At 44.3% G+C, this 17,471-nt stretch overlaps 3 protein-coding genes across 6 annotated transcripts; 1 reads left to right on the forward strand and 2 right to left on the reverse strand.

Moving 5' to 3' along the window:
- Positions 1–133: 133 nt before the first annotated feature.
- On the reverse strand, positions 134–7,358 carry LOC6541242 (protein real-time). Of its 3 annotated transcripts, XM_026978984.1 has the most exons (7): positions 6,933–7,358; positions 3,486–4,421; positions 3,163–3,421; positions 2,976–3,094; positions 2,724–2,804; positions 2,054–2,375; positions 134–1,467 (listed from the first exon to the last, which is right to left on the reverse strand). In XM_026978984.1, exons 1-7 carry the CDS (start codon positions 6,993–6,995, stop codon positions 1,187–1,189), a joined length of 2,061 nt encoding a protein of 686 aa, XP_026834785.1. In that variant the 5' UTR covers positions 6,996–7,358; the 3' UTR covers positions 134–1,186. The 3 variants fall into 3 exon arrangements, with proteins under 3 accessions (XP_026834785.1, XP_001970015.3, XP_026834786.1); XM_001969979.3 differs by lacking the exon at positions 2,724–2,804; XM_026978985.1 differs by lacking the exons at positions 134–1,467; positions 2,054–2,375 and having other exon boundaries at positions 2,407–2,804.
- A 73-nt stretch (positions 7,359–7,431) lies between these two features.
- LOC6540958 (lysophospholipid acyltransferase 7) lies at positions 7,432–10,405 on the forward strand. Its single transcript, XM_001969980.3, has 6 exons — positions 7,432–8,076; positions 8,136–8,256; positions 8,317–8,509; positions 8,730–8,881; positions 8,932–9,308; positions 9,565–10,405. Exons 1-6 carry the CDS (start codon positions 7,865–7,867, stop codon positions 9,965–9,967), a joined length of 1,458 nt encoding a protein of 485 aa, XP_001970016.1. The 5' UTR covers positions 7,432–7,864; the 3' UTR covers positions 9,968–10,405.
- Positions 10,397–17,211, reverse strand: LOC6540952 (RING finger and CHY zinc finger domain-containing protein 1). Of its 2 annotated transcripts, none has more exons than XM_026978390.1 (6): positions 17,038–17,211; positions 14,574–15,493; positions 11,929–12,090; positions 11,690–11,848; positions 11,063–11,341; positions 10,397–11,005 (listed from the first exon to the last, which is right to left on the reverse strand). In XM_026978390.1, exons 2-6 carry the CDS (start codon positions 15,192–15,194, stop codon positions 10,886–10,888), a joined length of 1,341 nt encoding a protein of 446 aa, XP_026834191.1. In that variant the 5' UTR covers positions 15,195–15,493; positions 17,038–17,211; the 3' UTR covers positions 10,397–10,885. The 2 variants fall into 2 exon arrangements, with proteins under 2 accessions (XP_026834191.1, XP_001970017.1); XM_001969981.3 differs by having other exon boundaries at positions 16,953–17,140.
- Positions 17,212–17,471: the final 260 nt, after the last annotated feature.

The raw sequence follows: 17,471 nt of genomic DNA on the forward strand, positions 1-17,471 counted from the left end.
AAGGCGCAAAATTTGAATAGTCTTTCAAAAGGCGGGAAGCCTAATGGATTTTATATATATTTAGAAAATATGTTAAACGTGAAATTTCCCTTACAGCTTCGAAACATCCAATAAAATGAAAATGACATGTACATGTAATTGATCTAATAGCGTTTATTTGATTACGTTCTTAATACAACTTACACACTTAGTTAACATGCACTCTTTTTTCCTTCGTTATTGGCTTGTCAGTTTATTCTTACAATACACGTCAGACTATTGATAAAACTAAATTGTAGACATTCGCATAGTATGAACTATTTAATGGAGTAAATAAAAGCCAAAAAGATAAATTTAAGTTGCTTTTTTGATTAAAAACCCGTTGCAGATTGATTGATATTAGCATTAAAAATATACAAATTGGGGGACAATTAGTGTGCAATCAAAAACGGTTTGAAATCAAATGTTCAGAATACAATTTCACATATATTATTATAATCTGACGTCTAACTATAACTAACATGTGTAGCTCTCATTTTTTCTCTGCTAATTTCGAGTTCAAACCCTACATTTCACTCTATTGTATAAGTTCTGGCTAAAATCCTTGCAATAAGCCTATTCGGCAATTTTTCAATTATTCTAATTAGGTAACACGTAGTTATTGATTACAAATTTCAATTTTCCTATTTTCGTTTCAGTGGCTGCAATCGCGAAAAGTTCCTTAATTATTGCTAAAAATGTTCCATTAGAAAAAGCTATCAAAATTACATCGCTTTTACATATATGCATTAAAACTTCACTTATAGACCTTTAAAAAAGTAAAATTGACGATTCGAAATAAAACGTTGCGTGATATTTTGGTGTTGCTCATCTAAGCCGCTGATATTTCTAGTTTTCTTAAGATTATCATATGAATGATTGTATATATTGAATGAATATAATAAATTTATAGAAAATAAATGGCCTATTTGAGCTAAATACACGTTAAGATCAAACTAACATTTTGCTAAAAAACTAAAGAAAACTAACCCACAAGATATTACCACTTTTGGTCTTAAAAGAATACGTCCGGCGTTTCGAAAAGATTCAGGCTCTTCTCCATCAGGGTGCCTGTGAGAATGTCCTCCCCCATCGCCGCTATGGGCTCCTCCAAAGCCGGGGATCTCCATTCGGCGCCATTCGTACCGCCCTCCCCGGCTTTTTCATATCATCGACTCTGCACCGAGCTGGCCGCCGACGAGTTCGATGAGAAGGCCGACTGAAGGCTGGTCATGGAGCCCTTGTAGTTGGCCGAGCTGAGCACCTCGTAGAAGACATTTAACTGGGCACCTGAGGGACTAAACCAGTGCATAAGATAGCTGTCGTTGTGATGCATCACGTGCGAGCCCTGGACGCTCTCCTTGTGCCGGCAAATCAGTGTGGGCTCCTCCCGGAAGTAATTGACGCCCTCGACGAAGTCCTGCAGATCAAAGTACGAGACGGCGGAGTCTGTTGGAGGAAGGCATTTAATGATATGTTAGTTAATCAGAAGTAAAACTGTCACGCAGGCTGTACATTGTTTATATAGTTCAAAGTACAAAGATCTTTATAACTTAGGGTTGGACTCTTTTGAATTTTACTACATTATCGCTCCACATATAAAAAGCATTCCCTATCATTAAACCGGAACGAGAATTGGTGCGCTTCTTCGTTATCAGTATAATTGAACCCTAGCAACAGATACCTTTGAAATTATACAAAAATTTGCTTACGTATGACTAAATATATGTGTATGTATGAATATGTACTAAATTGTAATAGTTAACTATTCGATTCCAGCTAAATTTTTAATTTAGTTTTTCTTATTCGAAGGGTATATACATAGGTTTCAATTTTCCGAATTCTTGGCTCTTTATTGTTCATTGTGTTTTTATAGAAGTGTTAAGTAAAAATAAGCCTTCTAATGAGGCACGAACCTCGTGATATTCGCACCTTTACCAAGCAACAACACTTATATAGCAACAAAAACCAGTTCTCAGAACAAAAGTTGACAAAACAAGTATGAAAACCTTTCGTTCGTGGATTATAAACTCACCATTCTTCTCCGGAAGCTCCTGGGTGACCCGGTAGAGCGTGAAGTGCAGATCGCTGCGCATTACATCAAAGTCCCAGGTGAGCACACTTTTGGGATCCTCGTTCCGGATGAGCAGCTCGTGCGTGAATCCAGCCTTGAGATCCACACTCTTGTACAGGTTGCGATGGTCGTGCTGGTGGTTGGCGGAAAGGCGCTTGGCTGGAACCAGAGCCTGTGCAGCGGCAGTGGTGGGCAGCTCGGCGGCCACTTCGTCGTCGTGATCCTCCAGGGAGTTCATCTTGTAAAGCGTCTTGGGCACAAGTCCGCCCTCGTGAATCATGGTCTTTTGGGAAAAGGACAATACGTTAGAGCATTTTCCGGAGGCAAGGGTCCGTGGCTGTTGGCTTGGACTGGGCACATGTATGACAGCCGCCGGGTGAACAGAGATTAAGTGACGTGGACATGGACGCTGGGGCACAATGGAGGAAATATTACAGCAGGAATGTCATGGCTAAGCTGCGCACATGGGCTTGACACAGTTTGCAACAGAACCGCACAACGAACAAAGTGTGAGAAACAAAAACGAGGAAGTAAGACAAAGGCGGACGAATACAGTACAATTTGTCGTTGTGGATGGTGACAAACGAAATCGAGAGGCAGGAGCAAAAGAACAAGAGAGTAGGATGCTTACACAATCGCATTTGGTTAAATAACAATGGCTAAAGTATTTCTGACTGACTTGCTCCACATGCGAGACTAGCTGGTTCTCTGTCTGAGCAGCCCCAGCAAGCCGGAATCAAGGCCGGAACCAGAGGGAAAGAGAGGTTACGCACAGATACAATAATAACAGAATATAGTCAGTACGTAGCTACAGATGCAGCAGTAATGGGCTCCCAACCGAAGACGCGCTACCGGAAGTCGTGGCTGCCGCCAGCTTGCTTACCTTGCAGGGTCCCCCTAGGAAGTCCGGCACTATCTCCTCGTCGAGGTACTGGGCCAGGCCATCCTTCATGTGTGCGCAGTCGGGGCCGTAAAATAGGAACTTGGATCGGGTGTGCTCATCTGTAGGATTTCAAAGCGTTTGTAAAGGTTATTTAAAGCATTTTTTATGGAGCCAAGTTCGGACTCACCGATAAAAGCGCTAACGATTGTCCATGCAATGGGAAACACTCTGGGCGCTCGCACCACTAGGACACGGCCCATGGTCTCTGGGTAATTGCGCTCCACAGTCTCGATGATGTTGAGCAGGGCTTTGATGCCGGGACGCCAGAGGTGCCGCATGGAAAGACCCTCCAGATCTACAAGCAGCGACCAGTTAAGGACAGGCTTCTCCAGGCGTTCGGCAGATTCATTGATCTTCTGAATGCCTTCCTCACAGATGTGCAAAGCCTATAGCCAATTAACATATCGTTTAAAAGGTAATCTTGGCGAAAAGATACGCAGGCTTGCTTACCAATCGCAGTAGGCCGTCCATTCCCAGCGACTTCAGCAGACCCTTGACGTCCATGTGTCCCAGGCGCAGAATATAGACGGGTCGACCGTCCTTGTCGAGGTGGTGCCAGCCGCCCGGAAAGTGTTCCACCACCACGGCCGGCTTGGAGTACTCCTCCAACAGTGCATCTATGCGGTGTTCCCGACGCCAGCGAAGCGAGTCGCACAGCATGGCGTAGGCCTGGCTCACATGCCAGTCCCTGGCTGCCAAGAAACGCAGGATGGTCTGATAACTGGGCACACGCTCCAAGTCATCGACACCATCCAGCATTTTTCGCAGCTCCAGCAGCTTGGACTCCTGCATGGGGGACAGCTGGCCCAGGCTGCGGGCGATAAAGTCGCCGTCCAGCAAGATGCTGTGCTGCTGATCCGGAGCCTGGTCCAGGGTAGGCGATTTGGGTGCGTCACTGGGTGATGTCCAACGCTCCACGTGCGTGACGCCTTCCTCGCGCAGCTGCCCGATAAAGAACTCAATGATTTCCTTGCCCTTCAGCGTCGTCTGGGTGTACTGCTTCATGCCCATCTTTTCCATGGAGTGCTCAAATCCGAAGAAGTTCTTAATGTCCAGCGTGGCCGACTGGTCAAAGCACGTCCACTCGGAGTTGTCTGGGTGGGCGTAGTAGCGACACCGCTCGAAGATCTCGATGCGGGACGAGAAGCTCTCGTTGACCGCCTCGATGCTCAGCGTGCGGTTGGCCATGTCCAGGAAGTTGTGCTGCAGGAAGTACACATGGTCCACGCCAATCAGCTTCTTGAAGATGTACGGCGCGTCCACCGCCAACTTGCAGCGCCGGCTCGTGTTCCGCTTGGCCCCGTTCTCCAGGGACTCGTCCTTAATGACCTCACAGTCCAGGACGATGGGCATCTGCGGGCATGTGGGAAACCGCCGCTCGTAGGCCTGCAATAGCGACAAGGATAGCAATATACATATATATATATTTAAGGACTCTCCATCCTAGCTAGGTTCGGTTGGTTAGTGATTTCAAACTGCTAGCAACAGTTTTGGTAAGTGTATTTATTTTCTATATTCCGGTTCCCTGCCAAGCGACCTTGAACGCTGGCCAATTTATAACTTGGCCCTGCAGCCATCTACATGCATCCCATCCCGCCCCGTTTTGCTCATCCTCCGCCAGAGATGGCAGCCAACGTCTCAGAAGCCTTTAACAATTTCGAAGGTCTATTTTTGGCCAATGGTGCCTGGGTTTTCGAAGAAAAAGGTCGAATTATTAGGGCGGCTACGAAATGTTGTTTCCTATATCTTGATATATACATATTTATATATGCTAAATTGGTAATTATGAATTAATCTTAATGAAAGCCCGAGCCATAAAATAAGTGTTTGGTTAAAGCCAACAGCGCGTGGAACATGAAGTCCATTCGCAGGCGCTAACTCATTTAACTCATTTATTTTATTATTATATACGCCATATACAAAACCGCACTATTTAAACAGGTGAGAGCAGTATCTCAAAATGTTGTTTACAAAATAGGATTCCCAATACTCGTGCTTTCTTCAATAAATAATGAATGCATATTCGCCAAAATACTAAATAAATTCCTCATATCGTATAGGCCAAAAAATTGCATTTAATTGTGCTCATATATAGGACCAAAGACAACGATCGATTAAAACTGGAAAATTATCGCTGTTTCAGCAAAAAATTATCGCAGATGAAAAGCAATCAACTTAGAAATAGCAATTTAAGCAATACGACCTAATCGCTGCACAAGTTCTAGCTGATTGGACAAATCAATATAATTCAAATAATATATTCAAATACGCCCACATGTTGTTTTTCATTTAATATTTCGCATTTTTCATGGGTTTTTCTGATGGCTTTACAAATTTCTAATTCTGCGGCCAGTGAAAAAATATGTTTTTATTGTTCAAGATTTTATTTATTCGCTTGGCTTGCCGTAGCCAATATTTCTTTATATTTTTATTGGTGTGATCAACTTTCATACCTTGTTCAGGAAGCAATAAGCTATGAAAATCCAAAATAGATTTTCCATATCGATAATTGTGCAATCCAGGGGGAAATACTACAGTATTGGAGCACTGATCACAAATCTATCCTGTGGGTGCGAGTCCTTGATGCTATTGCAAAGGTCGTAATCCGGTGTATGGATATTCATGTGGATATTCGTGTGGATATTCACACGTTGAATTATTCAGTGTGAGGTGGGAGCCATCCACCACGTGGCGACTCCTTGCGGACATGGACTTGTTTTCCAATATCCATATTTTTCCCAGAGCAAGCCAACCAATTGTGTAAATTATTCAAATAGGCTGTCCTAATTGGTCTGGTCGGTAATGGTCTAAAATGCTAAACCTTGCCTGCATCTTTGGGGACATGCGAGCGGACAGGTGTCCTTTCGTAAGGCTCATGTTGCTTCAATTTCAAGTTTTTATAGATTTACCCCTGTTGGTGACTTACGTCAAATAAATGTTCGACCTTTGACATTGGGGACTTTAAGGTGTTTGTCACGAAAAGCGGTTTTTTACTTTTGCCTACAGGAGAAAGCATAATAAACACCCAAATTTATATTTTATGTGATTTGTGTTTGGGCTAAATTTAGTCATTGGTTTTAAAGTTGTTCAATAAATAGCAGAAAGTCAAAATATGACGTAAATACATATGACAATAACATTACAATTACGTTACTTTTCAAGTACCAAAGAATGTGTTTTAAGCAACAGATTAAAAAAACTTTTAAATTCAACTTTTAATTTTTACCAGGCATGGCCAAGTTTGTTTTGTTATCAGTCAGCAGCAAAAAATAAAAAGATTTAAAAAGGAAACAGAGGGAACAGAGGAAACGCTTTAATAAAAAAGATAAATATTTTGTATCTTATAGATGTAGTACCGCAATTTTAAAGCTCTATCACTCAAAAGTCGCATCATGTAACTTATAAGTATTACAAATAGACAAATTGAGCCTAAAACGCAAAGCTAGACGCAATCAGTAGATTAATAAAAATAAATGGAAAATTCACAAACAAGCAGTTTCAACCGATCCGCCTCCCTCTCTTCCACAAACCATTCATACCCACACACACACTCACTGTACATGCAGTGTGTATTATTCAATTGGATAAAGAATAGTCCATCTCTCTCTTCGAGCGCAACTGGGTGAGAGCGCGGTGGGCGGGGGTGTTAGGGGAGGAATTGCTGTCCAAGGTTAATTTTATTTATCTGCAGCTTGGATTTGAATAAATGAAGCAACTAACCGAACGGAAACGATCCACAAAGAGCCCTTGCGAGGCGCACTGAATTAGGGGCTTTGCCATCGCATAATGCACCATTTAAATTGATAGGTACGTGTAAACAGGCAGTGGGACACGCCTATAAGGCCGCCCACTCCACACGGAATTGAGACGGGAGACGGGAAAATGCAATGTACACACCTTCATCACCAGCTCAAAAGGATATTTGTAGACGCGAACGGGGGACTGGAATTTTTGCACCATCTTGTTGCCTTTCTATCGTCCGTTGCGAGTTTTTTAATTCTAATTCTTGTTGCACTGATTGTAGAGTTCGCACTGTTTTAAAAATCAATTTTCACTCTGCGCTTTTCCGTTGCAGTCGCGGGGGCGGCGGGGAGGCAACCAAACTTGGGCACTAAATTCCGAGCTGTATTTCTGTTTTGCTCGTGACAGTTCACGCCACTGCTATCTATTTCACTGAATTGTGTCTGGTATCCGTTGGCTCCTAGCGTAGGAGTCCTAGAGAACCGCCTGGCCGTGGAAAACAGAGAAAGCCTTTCTCCCAGTTTGATTAACAGACGCCAATGGTGTGACCGCTTTCGGTTAGGTGGCATTCGCCCAGAGAAAATAGCCGATGAATACCAAAGATGGTTCTGATTACACTGCACTTGCGATATGCCGCATACACACCGCCGTTTGAAAGTGCTGATGCGAAACTTTCACACCGAACGTAATTGACCAATGCAAATAAAACAAACCGCAGAAGAAAGAAAATGGATTGGTGCTGAAAGTTGAGTAGATTGCGTAGAAAACAGCCGACTTCATTTTCGATAGCTATTTAATCAAATTTACATGCGACCTCCTTCGGAAAGTCTAAACAAATCTTAACACTTTTAAAAGCGACACCTGTGGTAGTTTTCATGAAGTTTAGTTGCTGTACTGCTGTTCGGGACTTAAATGTTTACAAATAAATGCTTTTAAATTCATTTTAAATGAATTTATTAAATATGAGTAGTAAATAATATCGCTTTAAGCGATATGTAACCGTCATAGGAGTGGCAACACTGGCTGCGGAAAGGGCAAAAGAAATCAAAAATCAATAGCCGGGGGATCGAGTACCAATCCCCTGCAGGATGAGCATCGACGACGTTATCTACGTGATCTGCCTGCTGGCCTGCATCGGAGCTGGCAGCTATGTGAGGAAGATCGCGGACGAGGGCCAGCGCAAGCTGGTGTCCACTGCGCTGGGCGTTGTTGTGGTTGTCATTGTCTCGGGGCTCCACAGCCTGCACTGCTTTGTTTCCCTGGCACTGGGAACGGCTTCCGTGCTGCTGGTGCACCCGAGGTGAGCTGGGGTTCCAGAACCTCTGGAAACGGCCAATAACCAATATCTCCCTCTTTCAGCAAGGGTCACCTGGTCACCTTTGCGGTCATGTTTGGCTACCTGGTGTTCTTCCGCATGTTCGACTTCTACCAAGGCATTCCCGGGCACACCAACATGATACAAATGCTACTGACACTGAAGGTGGGTTGCATAACCATCTAATCATTGTCATTACTTGATTAGCCATTCTTGTACCCGTAGGTTTCGGGTATTGCCTTCGAGAGGACGGCCGCCTGGAAGAGGCTGCTGGCACACGGGGATCAGAAGAAGAGATCCCACGAAGATGTGAATGAGGAGATTGTAACCGAGATCACCGATTACGATGTCAAATTGCAGAACCTGAGTGCCGCTGAGATCCTCCACTACAGCTTCAACTACATCGGAGTTCTTACAGGTGAAGATCGAGCCAGGTTCAACGTAAATAGTTTCCTATCCACAATCAGTAAAACAGTCTGTCTAGTCGCATTGCAAGTAGATACCAAAGTCCATGTCAATTGCTGATTGTTAAACGTTACTTACACATGCTTATAATCGAATTCAATAAGTATTGTATAATCGATTTGTTCTTGTAAATCTGCATTTAAAGCGGAATCACTCATGTAAATTAATTGCAGGTCCCTATTATCGGTATCGCACATACATGGACTACTTTGAGATGCCGTTCAAGACCCACGCTCCATGCGTTGAAGCCACCCTGAAGAAACTCAAATACGCTGCTTTCTATTGCGCACTATACCTGGCAACGAACTACATGTGGCCACTGGATGTGAGTGCTTAAGCACACGACAAAACATAACTAAATTGATTACATTTCAGTATGCGTTGAGTGATGAGTTCTTCAACGATCGCTCCTTTGTGTACCGCTTGCTGTACGTGTGGCCCACGTTCTTCACATTCCGAGCTCGCATCTACACCGGCTTGACCCTCAGCGAATGTGTCTGCACAATGGCCGGCTTCGGAGCCTATCCGGACACGTCGGATCCCAACAATGGCGAGGGGCCGCGGCAGCGCTACCAGCACCTCAAGCACGACGCCGAGAAGCACACCTACAACTTCAGAACTATCGTAAACACCAGGGTTCTGGAGGTGGAAAGATGCTGGACCTTCCGCGAGGGCATGAAGCACTGGAATGTCTGCGTCCAGTATTGGTTGGCTGTCAATGTGTACAAGCTCTTCCCCAGCAAGAAGTACAGGTGCGTTTTTATACCCAATCTATTATTCCTTTTTATACCTATTATATATTATTTCTATTATACCAAATTGGTCAATTAGTCCACGTCGGGGTTTAAATGTTAAGATATTTCATAGAATCGTAGTTATTGTTGTTCTACTGCTTGGTGCTCGTATTACTTTTGTCGTTGTTCTTTTCCTTTGCAACTGATCGCAGGGTTGACAGGTATTCCTAGTAGTTACCTAACCCTTACTAATTGGCTTTTGTCATATTCCTAGGACTGGCGCCACTTTGCTATGCTCTGCCTACTGGCACGGATTCCGGCCGGGACACTACTTCTGCATCATGGGCGCACCCTTCTACGTTTCCTTGGAGGACATGTGGGACAAGCTGGTGCGCAAGAATGCCACCGGCACTAGCCGCCGGGTAATCGATGTTATCTTCTGGATCTTCAAGTGGTTCGCCTTCAGCTACTTGGGCGAGGCCTTCCTGCTCTCCTCCTTTGGCAAAATCTGGAGATTCTATGGCTCGGTCTATCACATTGGATACATCAGTTGGGCGGTGATGACTGCGTTGGGATTTTACCTCACCAGTCAGAAACGTAGAAAGTATAAAGCTGCAGAGAAAGAATCTGGCGGAGACGGAATCGCGGATTCAGTAGAGAAGGAGAAGGCGCAGTAAAGTGCACAGTTTGTCGGCAGCAGCGCTCCTAATTGGTAATTTCAATTTAAACACATCTTCCTTTTAGTTTTCCAATGGGTATTCTGTGGGAGGAAATCGAAAAGATCTTCCTGAAAAGTGTATATTACGATGATCAAAAGAATTTTCTTCAGTGATGTAATTTTCTACATAAGCCACCAAATTAATTATGTACAAAGTGTTCTTGTTACGCCTGCTACCCTCTTCCATCCAAACTTCTTCTGGGGAAGGTGATGATATTAATATGAGCAAAATCTAGATAAAGATGCTAAACAGTTGCTAGTGAAAGATAAAATAGTTATATATTTTAACCGAAGCCAATGAAAACGGAGTCAAAAGTTATGAAATTATTAAATCCCGATATGATCATTCAATTCTTAATTATATGAAACGAAATGCAATAAAGATTTCTTTTTGTAAGTTTACTTTTTATTCGTGGTAACGGAGTTTTCAATGTGTACAGAAAAATTCGAGACTTACACAAAATAATTTTTGCAAAATTAGAATACTTAAAATTCGAGTGAAATTTACCAATGTGTGTTGTATATAAAATACTGGTGTGCTGGAATCCCACAGAGATTTAAAAAGACAATTAGGGTATAATGTTTTTTGAACGCCTATTACGATTGAAACTAACTATGTCCATTAAGCCCAATTAATATTTTCAAATCTACAGTGGTTTCGGAGCACGTCCAAATCATTTAGGGAGCCTTTTGTTTGTGTTTTTATGGTTTATATTCGATACCAGCTCGAATTTGATCTAAATTCAATGCGTTTCGATTTCAGTTGTGTTGTCTTCGGCTAACAAATCAGTGTCTTCAGATGTGGGTAGCATGGCAAGAGGTTTCCTGTTGCTGATGCGAATATGGATGCGGATGATGTGGCTTGAATCGGTGAATATCACGCCGAGGATGGCTCATCGGTGACCAGGGACAGGCGGCGCTTCACATCCTGCGTTGTGTTGTAGGCGCCGCACTGGACGCACTTGAGTCCGATGAAATGGAATTTGGTTTTTGAAGTCTGTGATGGAGGGGAAAGGTTAAACGAGCTTGTGGACATATGTACGTATAGTCGCACCTTGTGACAATCGTTGCAGAATATGTGCACCCGCTGATTCTCGTACTTCAGGGGCACCGGCATGCGCTCCGCCTGGTCGTCCAGGTACACCCACAGCGCCGTCATGTCGATCAGCGAGGTCTGGCAGGTGGGACAGGTGTAGTGGCCGGAGGCCAGCAGCTGGTCGAAGCACATCCTGTGGAGCAGGTGGCCGCAGTCGGGAATGTGGCAAGGTATGCGCGAGGTGTGGATGTCACCCAGGCACACGGGACAGTGGGATCGCGAGATGTTCTCCACGCACTGCAGAGAAAAGGGAATAGACAGGCAATGGGATGCCAATTAATTGGGATTTACCCATCAGCCATGCCAATCTTTGGCCCATTTCGGTGCCTGATATGTGTAAAAATGAGCTGCCAATTAACGAAGCTATTCCTTCAACGCATTTGACATTCATATTCACTCAACTGGATCGCAGATAGCCGATCACAGATCGCTACATATAGCAATTAGGCAACCGGTTTCGGTAATGAATTGACAAAAAGTTAATGTGCCAGCCAGCTGGCTGTTTCTTTGATTTGCTTTCGAATCGCGGAGGCCACCATTCCCATTTACAGGCCCAATGCAGTGCCAAATCAAGCTCCAACTCACCCGGTGGCCATCGATCTTCAGCTGGATTGGCAGGCACATGTTGCACACCTCGCAGTGGAAGAAGTTCTCGGCGCCCCCAATGCGACAAATCCCACATCCATGACAGTGGTACTGCTGCTTGTCCGCATCGTCGAAGAGGTTGCAGATCAGGCAGGTGTACTGTAAAGACATCAGCATCATATTACTAGGGTTGGATAAACAGTTTCAGTGATTTTTGAACTCCTAGATAGATATCTTACCTTGCCAAATCGCACTCCGCAGTTCACGCAACGCTCCCGCACCGTTTGCCGCGTATTGCACTCGGAGCATATTAGCTCGGTGAGCGTTTTGCGATCGAAGTGGTGCGTCTCGTTCTCGTCGTGGCAAAAGCGGCACTTGTAGAACTTGTTGCAGCAGGGGGTCTAGATGGGATGTAGATGCGAAGCAGTCAGAATCGGTGTTTGAAAAAATTCCACTTTAAATGGAGCCAAGATTGCTGCCCGCCGCCTGCTGTTGGACTACTCCCCCAGTCAAGGACTACCGAACCCATTATCTAGGGGCAATTAGCACGACTGCGCACTCCCAAATCGAGTTGCTAATTTGGGAATTCTGCCTGGAAACCGACTTAAAAACAAATGGTTGTTTAAACTGAGTAGTGACGTCTCTCTGCCAAAGGCAATAACTTAGCATTATCATAAACATTGCACTTGATACTGGCTTGAGTTTTGAATCCAAAGACGACTGTAAAGATGCCTAAGACACTCGTGTTGGTTAATTAGGTGGCTGCTAATTGGTTCCCTGTCGATATATGTAGCTCGAACTATAAACATTCGGCTATGGAAGACCTACAGAAACAGGGTTTCATGGTTATTTTGTGCCCTTTATTATCTTGTGTAATGTAGTTTCCCTCGAGTTCGGCTTAGTTACAGCCAACACCCAGATATTTATATCGCCCAGCCTCGCACACATCTATCTCCACTATCTTTGAGAATTATTTATAACTGAACAACAGTTTTTCGTATGCAAGTATTTATTTCAACTCAGCTGCGGTGATGATAACACTTGAAGTACAGAACCGGAGAGGAGTCTTCGAATCCGGTTTCTTTGTGTTTCCCCTGCTTTCACGGCTTTTTTGCCGTGCTTCACTAATGATCGCATTATAACGCGTTTGCATCTGCAATTGGCCAGCTCCAGACACCTCAAATTTATTTAGCCAGCCCGAAACAAAGCCGCACAGGCGAGTACAGTCTTCTAAGACAAATTGATACAAGATCAGCTGGAACAGACGATATCCAGGGGCATTGCTCCACTTGGGATTGCACATACTGCTCTTAGCATTGAGCTTAAGTCCACAGACATGTATACATTAATTTCACGCACTGTCGGGCGAAAATAAATATTTGAGTACAAAATAACCCACCTGATTCAACAGTTAATGGGCACCTCATTAGTGCACTAACCGCCACTTATCCGAATTTCTCGCGGTGTAGGACGTGTACACACAACAGCGAAAACATCAAAAGACTTCGGATTTTTAAAAATGTGGGACAGATTGAAGCGTGTACGGATTTACGTGACATTTTTTGGAAAGTATTTCAAAGCAATGGCTCACAAGAATGAATATTTGGGCAATTAATAATTCAAATCGCGCAATTGTAATGTTTCCGCCTGAAAGTTATTTAAACGGGTTGCTTTCCAATAACAAATAAATATGCCAAGCTGCAGGAATTGTAAATATTTCAATACGTATGTATATCGCGCCACTTTCTTTGCATTAAGTTCCATTAAGTTCGAAATCCAGCTGCAGCTAGAAATGGCTTTAGAACCATATAATAAAACTTTCCCCAGCATTGAGTTACTGTTCCCACCTTTAAACTTCTGTACTTATCACCTCTGGATAATTATGTCTGCTGGCTCCTAATTGTTAAAGTAAAGACCTGGAAATAGATTGGGTTATATGCACACACCATTTTCAGATACCCCATAATTTCTTAGCCAAAGCCGAGCGATGAAGACAATCGCATTGTTTGCCCAGATGAATGCAGAATGGAGGTGTTAACTGGCCACCGAGAATTCCTGGTCCGCGGTTCGGAATCGGAGCAGTCGGTCCAGTTAGGTTTCGGATTTGTGGCGCCACGCATTCCGGACACACGCAAGCCAAACAATTGGCGTGCAAATGGCGATGCCCTCCAATTGAATGCGAATTACACCGCACACAAAGAATCTTTGCCAAAGGTGTCTGTTTAGAGTTCAGGCACTTTATTTGGGCTGCTTGTTTAGAAACGAATAAATAATGGTTAAATGGCCATTTTCGGGAAGGCAGCAGCCTTGGATAGACACACTTCGTGAAATTAGACGACGACGAACAGCACACAAATGCCTTTCTAAGGCGCCATCATAATCTTCTTGAAAATTCCCAAATGGTTGGAAATTTTAACAGCTTCTCACTGTTTTCATAGGATCATTTCATTTCATCTGACAAACGATGAATGATTGGTAATCCGCTTTCTAATTATGCCATAGGGGTTCCAATTACACAGTTCCTTATCTGATGACCCAGAAATTGAACTGCACCCGTATCATATATAAATGTTCATAACAAAGAAGTTTCGAGTTTGGTTCCAAATTCGGGGTTTGAATAAATTCAACTTTATGCAGCTAATACTGCTACATACTCGATTCCGTCTAGTCTTTCCAAGAAATCCACCTCTAAACTTAAGAATGCTGGCAGATAATAAATTTACTTTAGTACGAAATGGTTTTTGTCTATCTGCTCGGAAAAACTGGTTATTGAAATCACAGTACATAACACTGCCTGTGGCTTTTCCTATCATGCAATGTACGGAAAAACCTCCGTAGAGCCCATAGGTGATACGCATGTATTAAGACTCCTTGTTGCACTTACCACGAACATGGCCCGCCGCTTGTAGTGAGCGCATCCGAAGCGCAATGAGTCCGCTGTGGTGGGCTGCGCACCGCTGATGTTGCTGCTGCACTTGTTGCAGTTGCTGTTGCAGCTGCCGTCGCTGCTACTGATACTGATGCGCGATGGTTGGGCATGCTGCTGCGCTAGCTGCTTCTGCTGAGCCTCCGAGGCTGCGTTACGTGAGCATGGGTGCTCGTCCTCCTCCATGGGCTCCGCCATGCCATCGCAATTGAGACTCGGTGTCGATTTGCATCTTCGCAGCTTGGCGTGCGCGGCATGATACTTGCCCGTCATCGTTGAGGGCGGCATAATCAGCTGGTGTTGCTGGTGAAGATGGGGATTGGGTTGGGGATGGGGATGGAGATGGGCATGTGGCTGCTGCGCTATCTGAGCAAGTGGAAGCGGAGCGGGCAGAGCAGCCTCCGCTGAGGTCGTCGCTGCTGTAGTCGCCAGCAGCTTTGACGATGAATTTAAATTGACTTGATTGGGCTCTTTTGTATTGGTAGCTATTTGCACATCGATGCTGCCGCTGCCGCTGTCCATGTACTTGTTGTGGTTTTCATTTAGCGATATTCGGCGCGTTCGCTGGCGGTTCTTCATTTTGCTGCAGGAGCTGTGTAACTATACGCGTATATAAGTGATTCTCCACTGTGCCTCGCCGCTGCAGTGGTCTTTGTTAATTGCTGGAGCTTCAATTGCCGCCGCGGAGCATTTAAATTACTGGCCGATGCTGTCGTCGTGCCCCATGCGCCATAGACTTTGTATCCAAGCCCCCGACGTGAGCAGCACTCGAATCTGACTGGCTGGATTCCCTTTCCACGCGATCGCAACTAACTTTCGTTTGTCCAGCTCATCCTTGTGTATTCCTATTCATGGGCTCGCTTACGTTACACACTCGGCTGAAGCGATTGAAAAGTGTGGGAAAGTGGTTAGTTTACCATTTGCAGGCAGGCCATGGCTCACACTCCGATCGATCAGATTAGGGTCTAAGCCGGGCTGTCCCCCACGATGTTGACACACAGAGCAACTACTTAGGCGGCGTATTTGCATTTCAATGCTTCCCAGTCCCCGGCTGCGAAAGGCCATCTAAACTAGATAACGACTATCTTGATTCTCACTCCGTTTTGTTGGGCGTCTCGCACTGTACACATCGTACAATGGGGCGCAAGAAACTAGCACTAAGAACGGGTTGGATTCGTACAGTAATAGCAAGTTAGTCGGACATAAAATAGTGACTGCAGCACTGAAATAGAATATCACTTATGATCTGTTTAGTTTTGGCTCAAATATGGCAACTATGTAACATGTACCCACTGCAACTAAAATTATTTATATCAAATACGAGCTCATTCGTATGAAACTGAATTTTTATCTGAATGCTACTACGCCCATGCTGAGTAGGCCCTACTATCTTGGCCGCTGCTGTCCGCGTTTGGGGCCTTGTGCCATGTGAGCGGTAGCATCTAAATCGCTTGCTTAGCCTGCAGGTCGCCAGCAGACGGAATCGCAGTGCCTTGGCACACGGTGCGGATGATCAATGAAAATGCGCGGAGGAACGCCAGTCACACTTGTTAACATAACCGGCGTGCGACTTGGCCAGACTTTCGCTCATCGGCTGCTGCTGTTGCAAGTCGGTGTGGCATGTTGCTGCGCCAAAGGAGGAACTACCAACTATGCATGTACATATATATACACAAGTATGTAAGTACATTTATGTGTTGTCACTATCGTTTCGTGGTTCCTTTTATTGGCACCGCGCCAAGCGAGCTGAATAATCGTTGCCGAATCTTGTTTGCTCAAAATGTTTTCGCATTTTTTGCGAGGGAGAGGGGGGCGACAATAAATATTGAAAGTGTGCTGAAATTACGAACGCAAGCCGATAAAAGCAGCCTCGCCGGAAAACTGAAAACCAGTCGTCGAAAAGAACGCAAGTTTGAACTCGATTCGGCGGTATTCAATGTATTCAATGCAGTATTCATGTTTACGCACGCACGCACTCACGCACACACTTGCACAAGTGCATTAAGTAATGTCACGATCTGGCTAATCGGTTTCTAAAAGTTTCCAATCCAAATCCAAACCGCCTTCGAATCGCAGTTTGGGTGTAAGTATGTAGTACATATGTGCATTCATTCATTCACCCGAATTTGCTCACATATAGCCAAATTTATACATATATGTATGTTTTTTAAACCAATTTCTTGTTTAACGTGTTTATCGGTTTTGTTTGGTTTTGGCACTTTTCGAGCTCACTGCTCATAGTGATCTTTATCAAAACGTAGCCCTTAATTATGATTTAGCCATTTGTTAATTATATTATACATATGCATGCACACTTGAAAGTAAAACAACACACACCATCCACACGAAGGAGATCGCAGCGCGGAATCGTCAATTGAATTAAAGAGCCACGACAATCTAAATCCGCGTTCCACTCACGCACCCGGATTCCGCAGACTCGTCCGGCGCGAGTTTCGACTTCCAACTGAGCGGATGGATGGCCGATGGGCCACTTGTTGCTCCCAGCCAGTGTGCCGGAGCTTTCATTCGTTCCGCAGCTTAAAGCTTTCCACGATTCGGATGCGAAGTATGGTGATTATTGCGCTTGGGTGCATAATTGTGGTAATCCCAGTGGACGTGTATCCTTATTTTCATAATCAGCAACTTTAAGTTGTATCTATCTAGTCAGCGTGGACATATTCTTAAGTATCCCGATTTCTCTATTCCACGCAGATGCATATGCTGAAATATGTACGAGTATATATCTGCTATCTTAGAAAAGTGGTTAGCATATTCCTTACATAGGCAATACATCAAGTTGCTTAAACAGCGTTATACTCGGTCCGCGCCGCTCATGAAACTCCATAAAATGGTTTA

This window comes from Drosophila erecta, unplaced genomic scaffold (genome assembly GCF_003286155.1).
Source record: "Drosophila erecta strain 14021-0224.00,06,07 unplaced genomic scaffold, DereRS2 tig00000055-arrow-pilon, whole genome shotgun sequence".
In the NCBI taxonomy this organism is placed as follows: Eukaryota; Metazoa; Arthropoda; class Insecta; order Diptera; family Drosophilidae; genus Drosophila; species Drosophila erecta.

What these genes read in the sequence shown, in the direction of transcription:
- LOC6541242 (XM_026978984.1), bottom strand. Translation starts at nt 6,995, where the DNA reads ATGGTGCAAAAATTCCAGTCCCCCGTTCGCGTCTACAAATATCCTTTT. An exon ending in CTTTTGAGCTGGTGATGAAG is followed by an intron (nt 4,422 to 6,932) that starts GTGTGTACATTG and finishes TCGCTATTGCAG; the next exon opens with GCCTACGAGCGGCGGTTTCC. An exon ending in ATTTAACCAAATGCGATTGT is followed by an intron (nt 2,376 to 2,723) that starts GTAAGCATCCTA and finishes TTTTCCCAAAAG; the next exon opens with ACCATGATTCACGAGGGCGG.
- LOC6540958 (XM_001969980.3), top strand. Translation starts at nt 7,865, where the DNA reads ATGAGCATCGACGACGTTATCTACGTGATCTGCCTGCTGGCCTGCATC. An exon ending in GTGCTGCTGGTGCACCCGAG is followed by an intron (nt 8,077 to 8,135) that starts GTGAGCTGGGGT and finishes TCCCTCTTTCAG; the next exon opens with CAAGGGTCACCTGGTCACCT. An exon ending in CTACATCGGAGTTCTTACAG is followed by an intron (nt 8,510 to 8,729) that starts GTGAAGATCGAG and finishes AATTAATTGCAG; the next exon opens with GTCCCTATTATCGGTATCGC.
- LOC6540952 (XM_026978390.1), bottom strand. Translation starts at nt 15,194, where the DNA reads ATGAAGAACCGCCAGCGAACGCGCCGAATATCGCTAAATGAAAACCAC. An exon ending in TGAAGATCGATGGCCACCGG is followed by an intron (nt 11,342 to 11,689) that starts GTGAGTTGGAGC and finishes TTTTCTCTGCAG; the next exon opens with TGCGTGGAGAACATCTCGCG. An exon ending in TCTGCAACGATTGTCACAAG is followed by an intron (nt 11,006 to 11,062) that starts GTGCGACTATAC and finishes CCTCCATCACAG; the next exon opens with ACTTCAAAAACCAAATTCCA.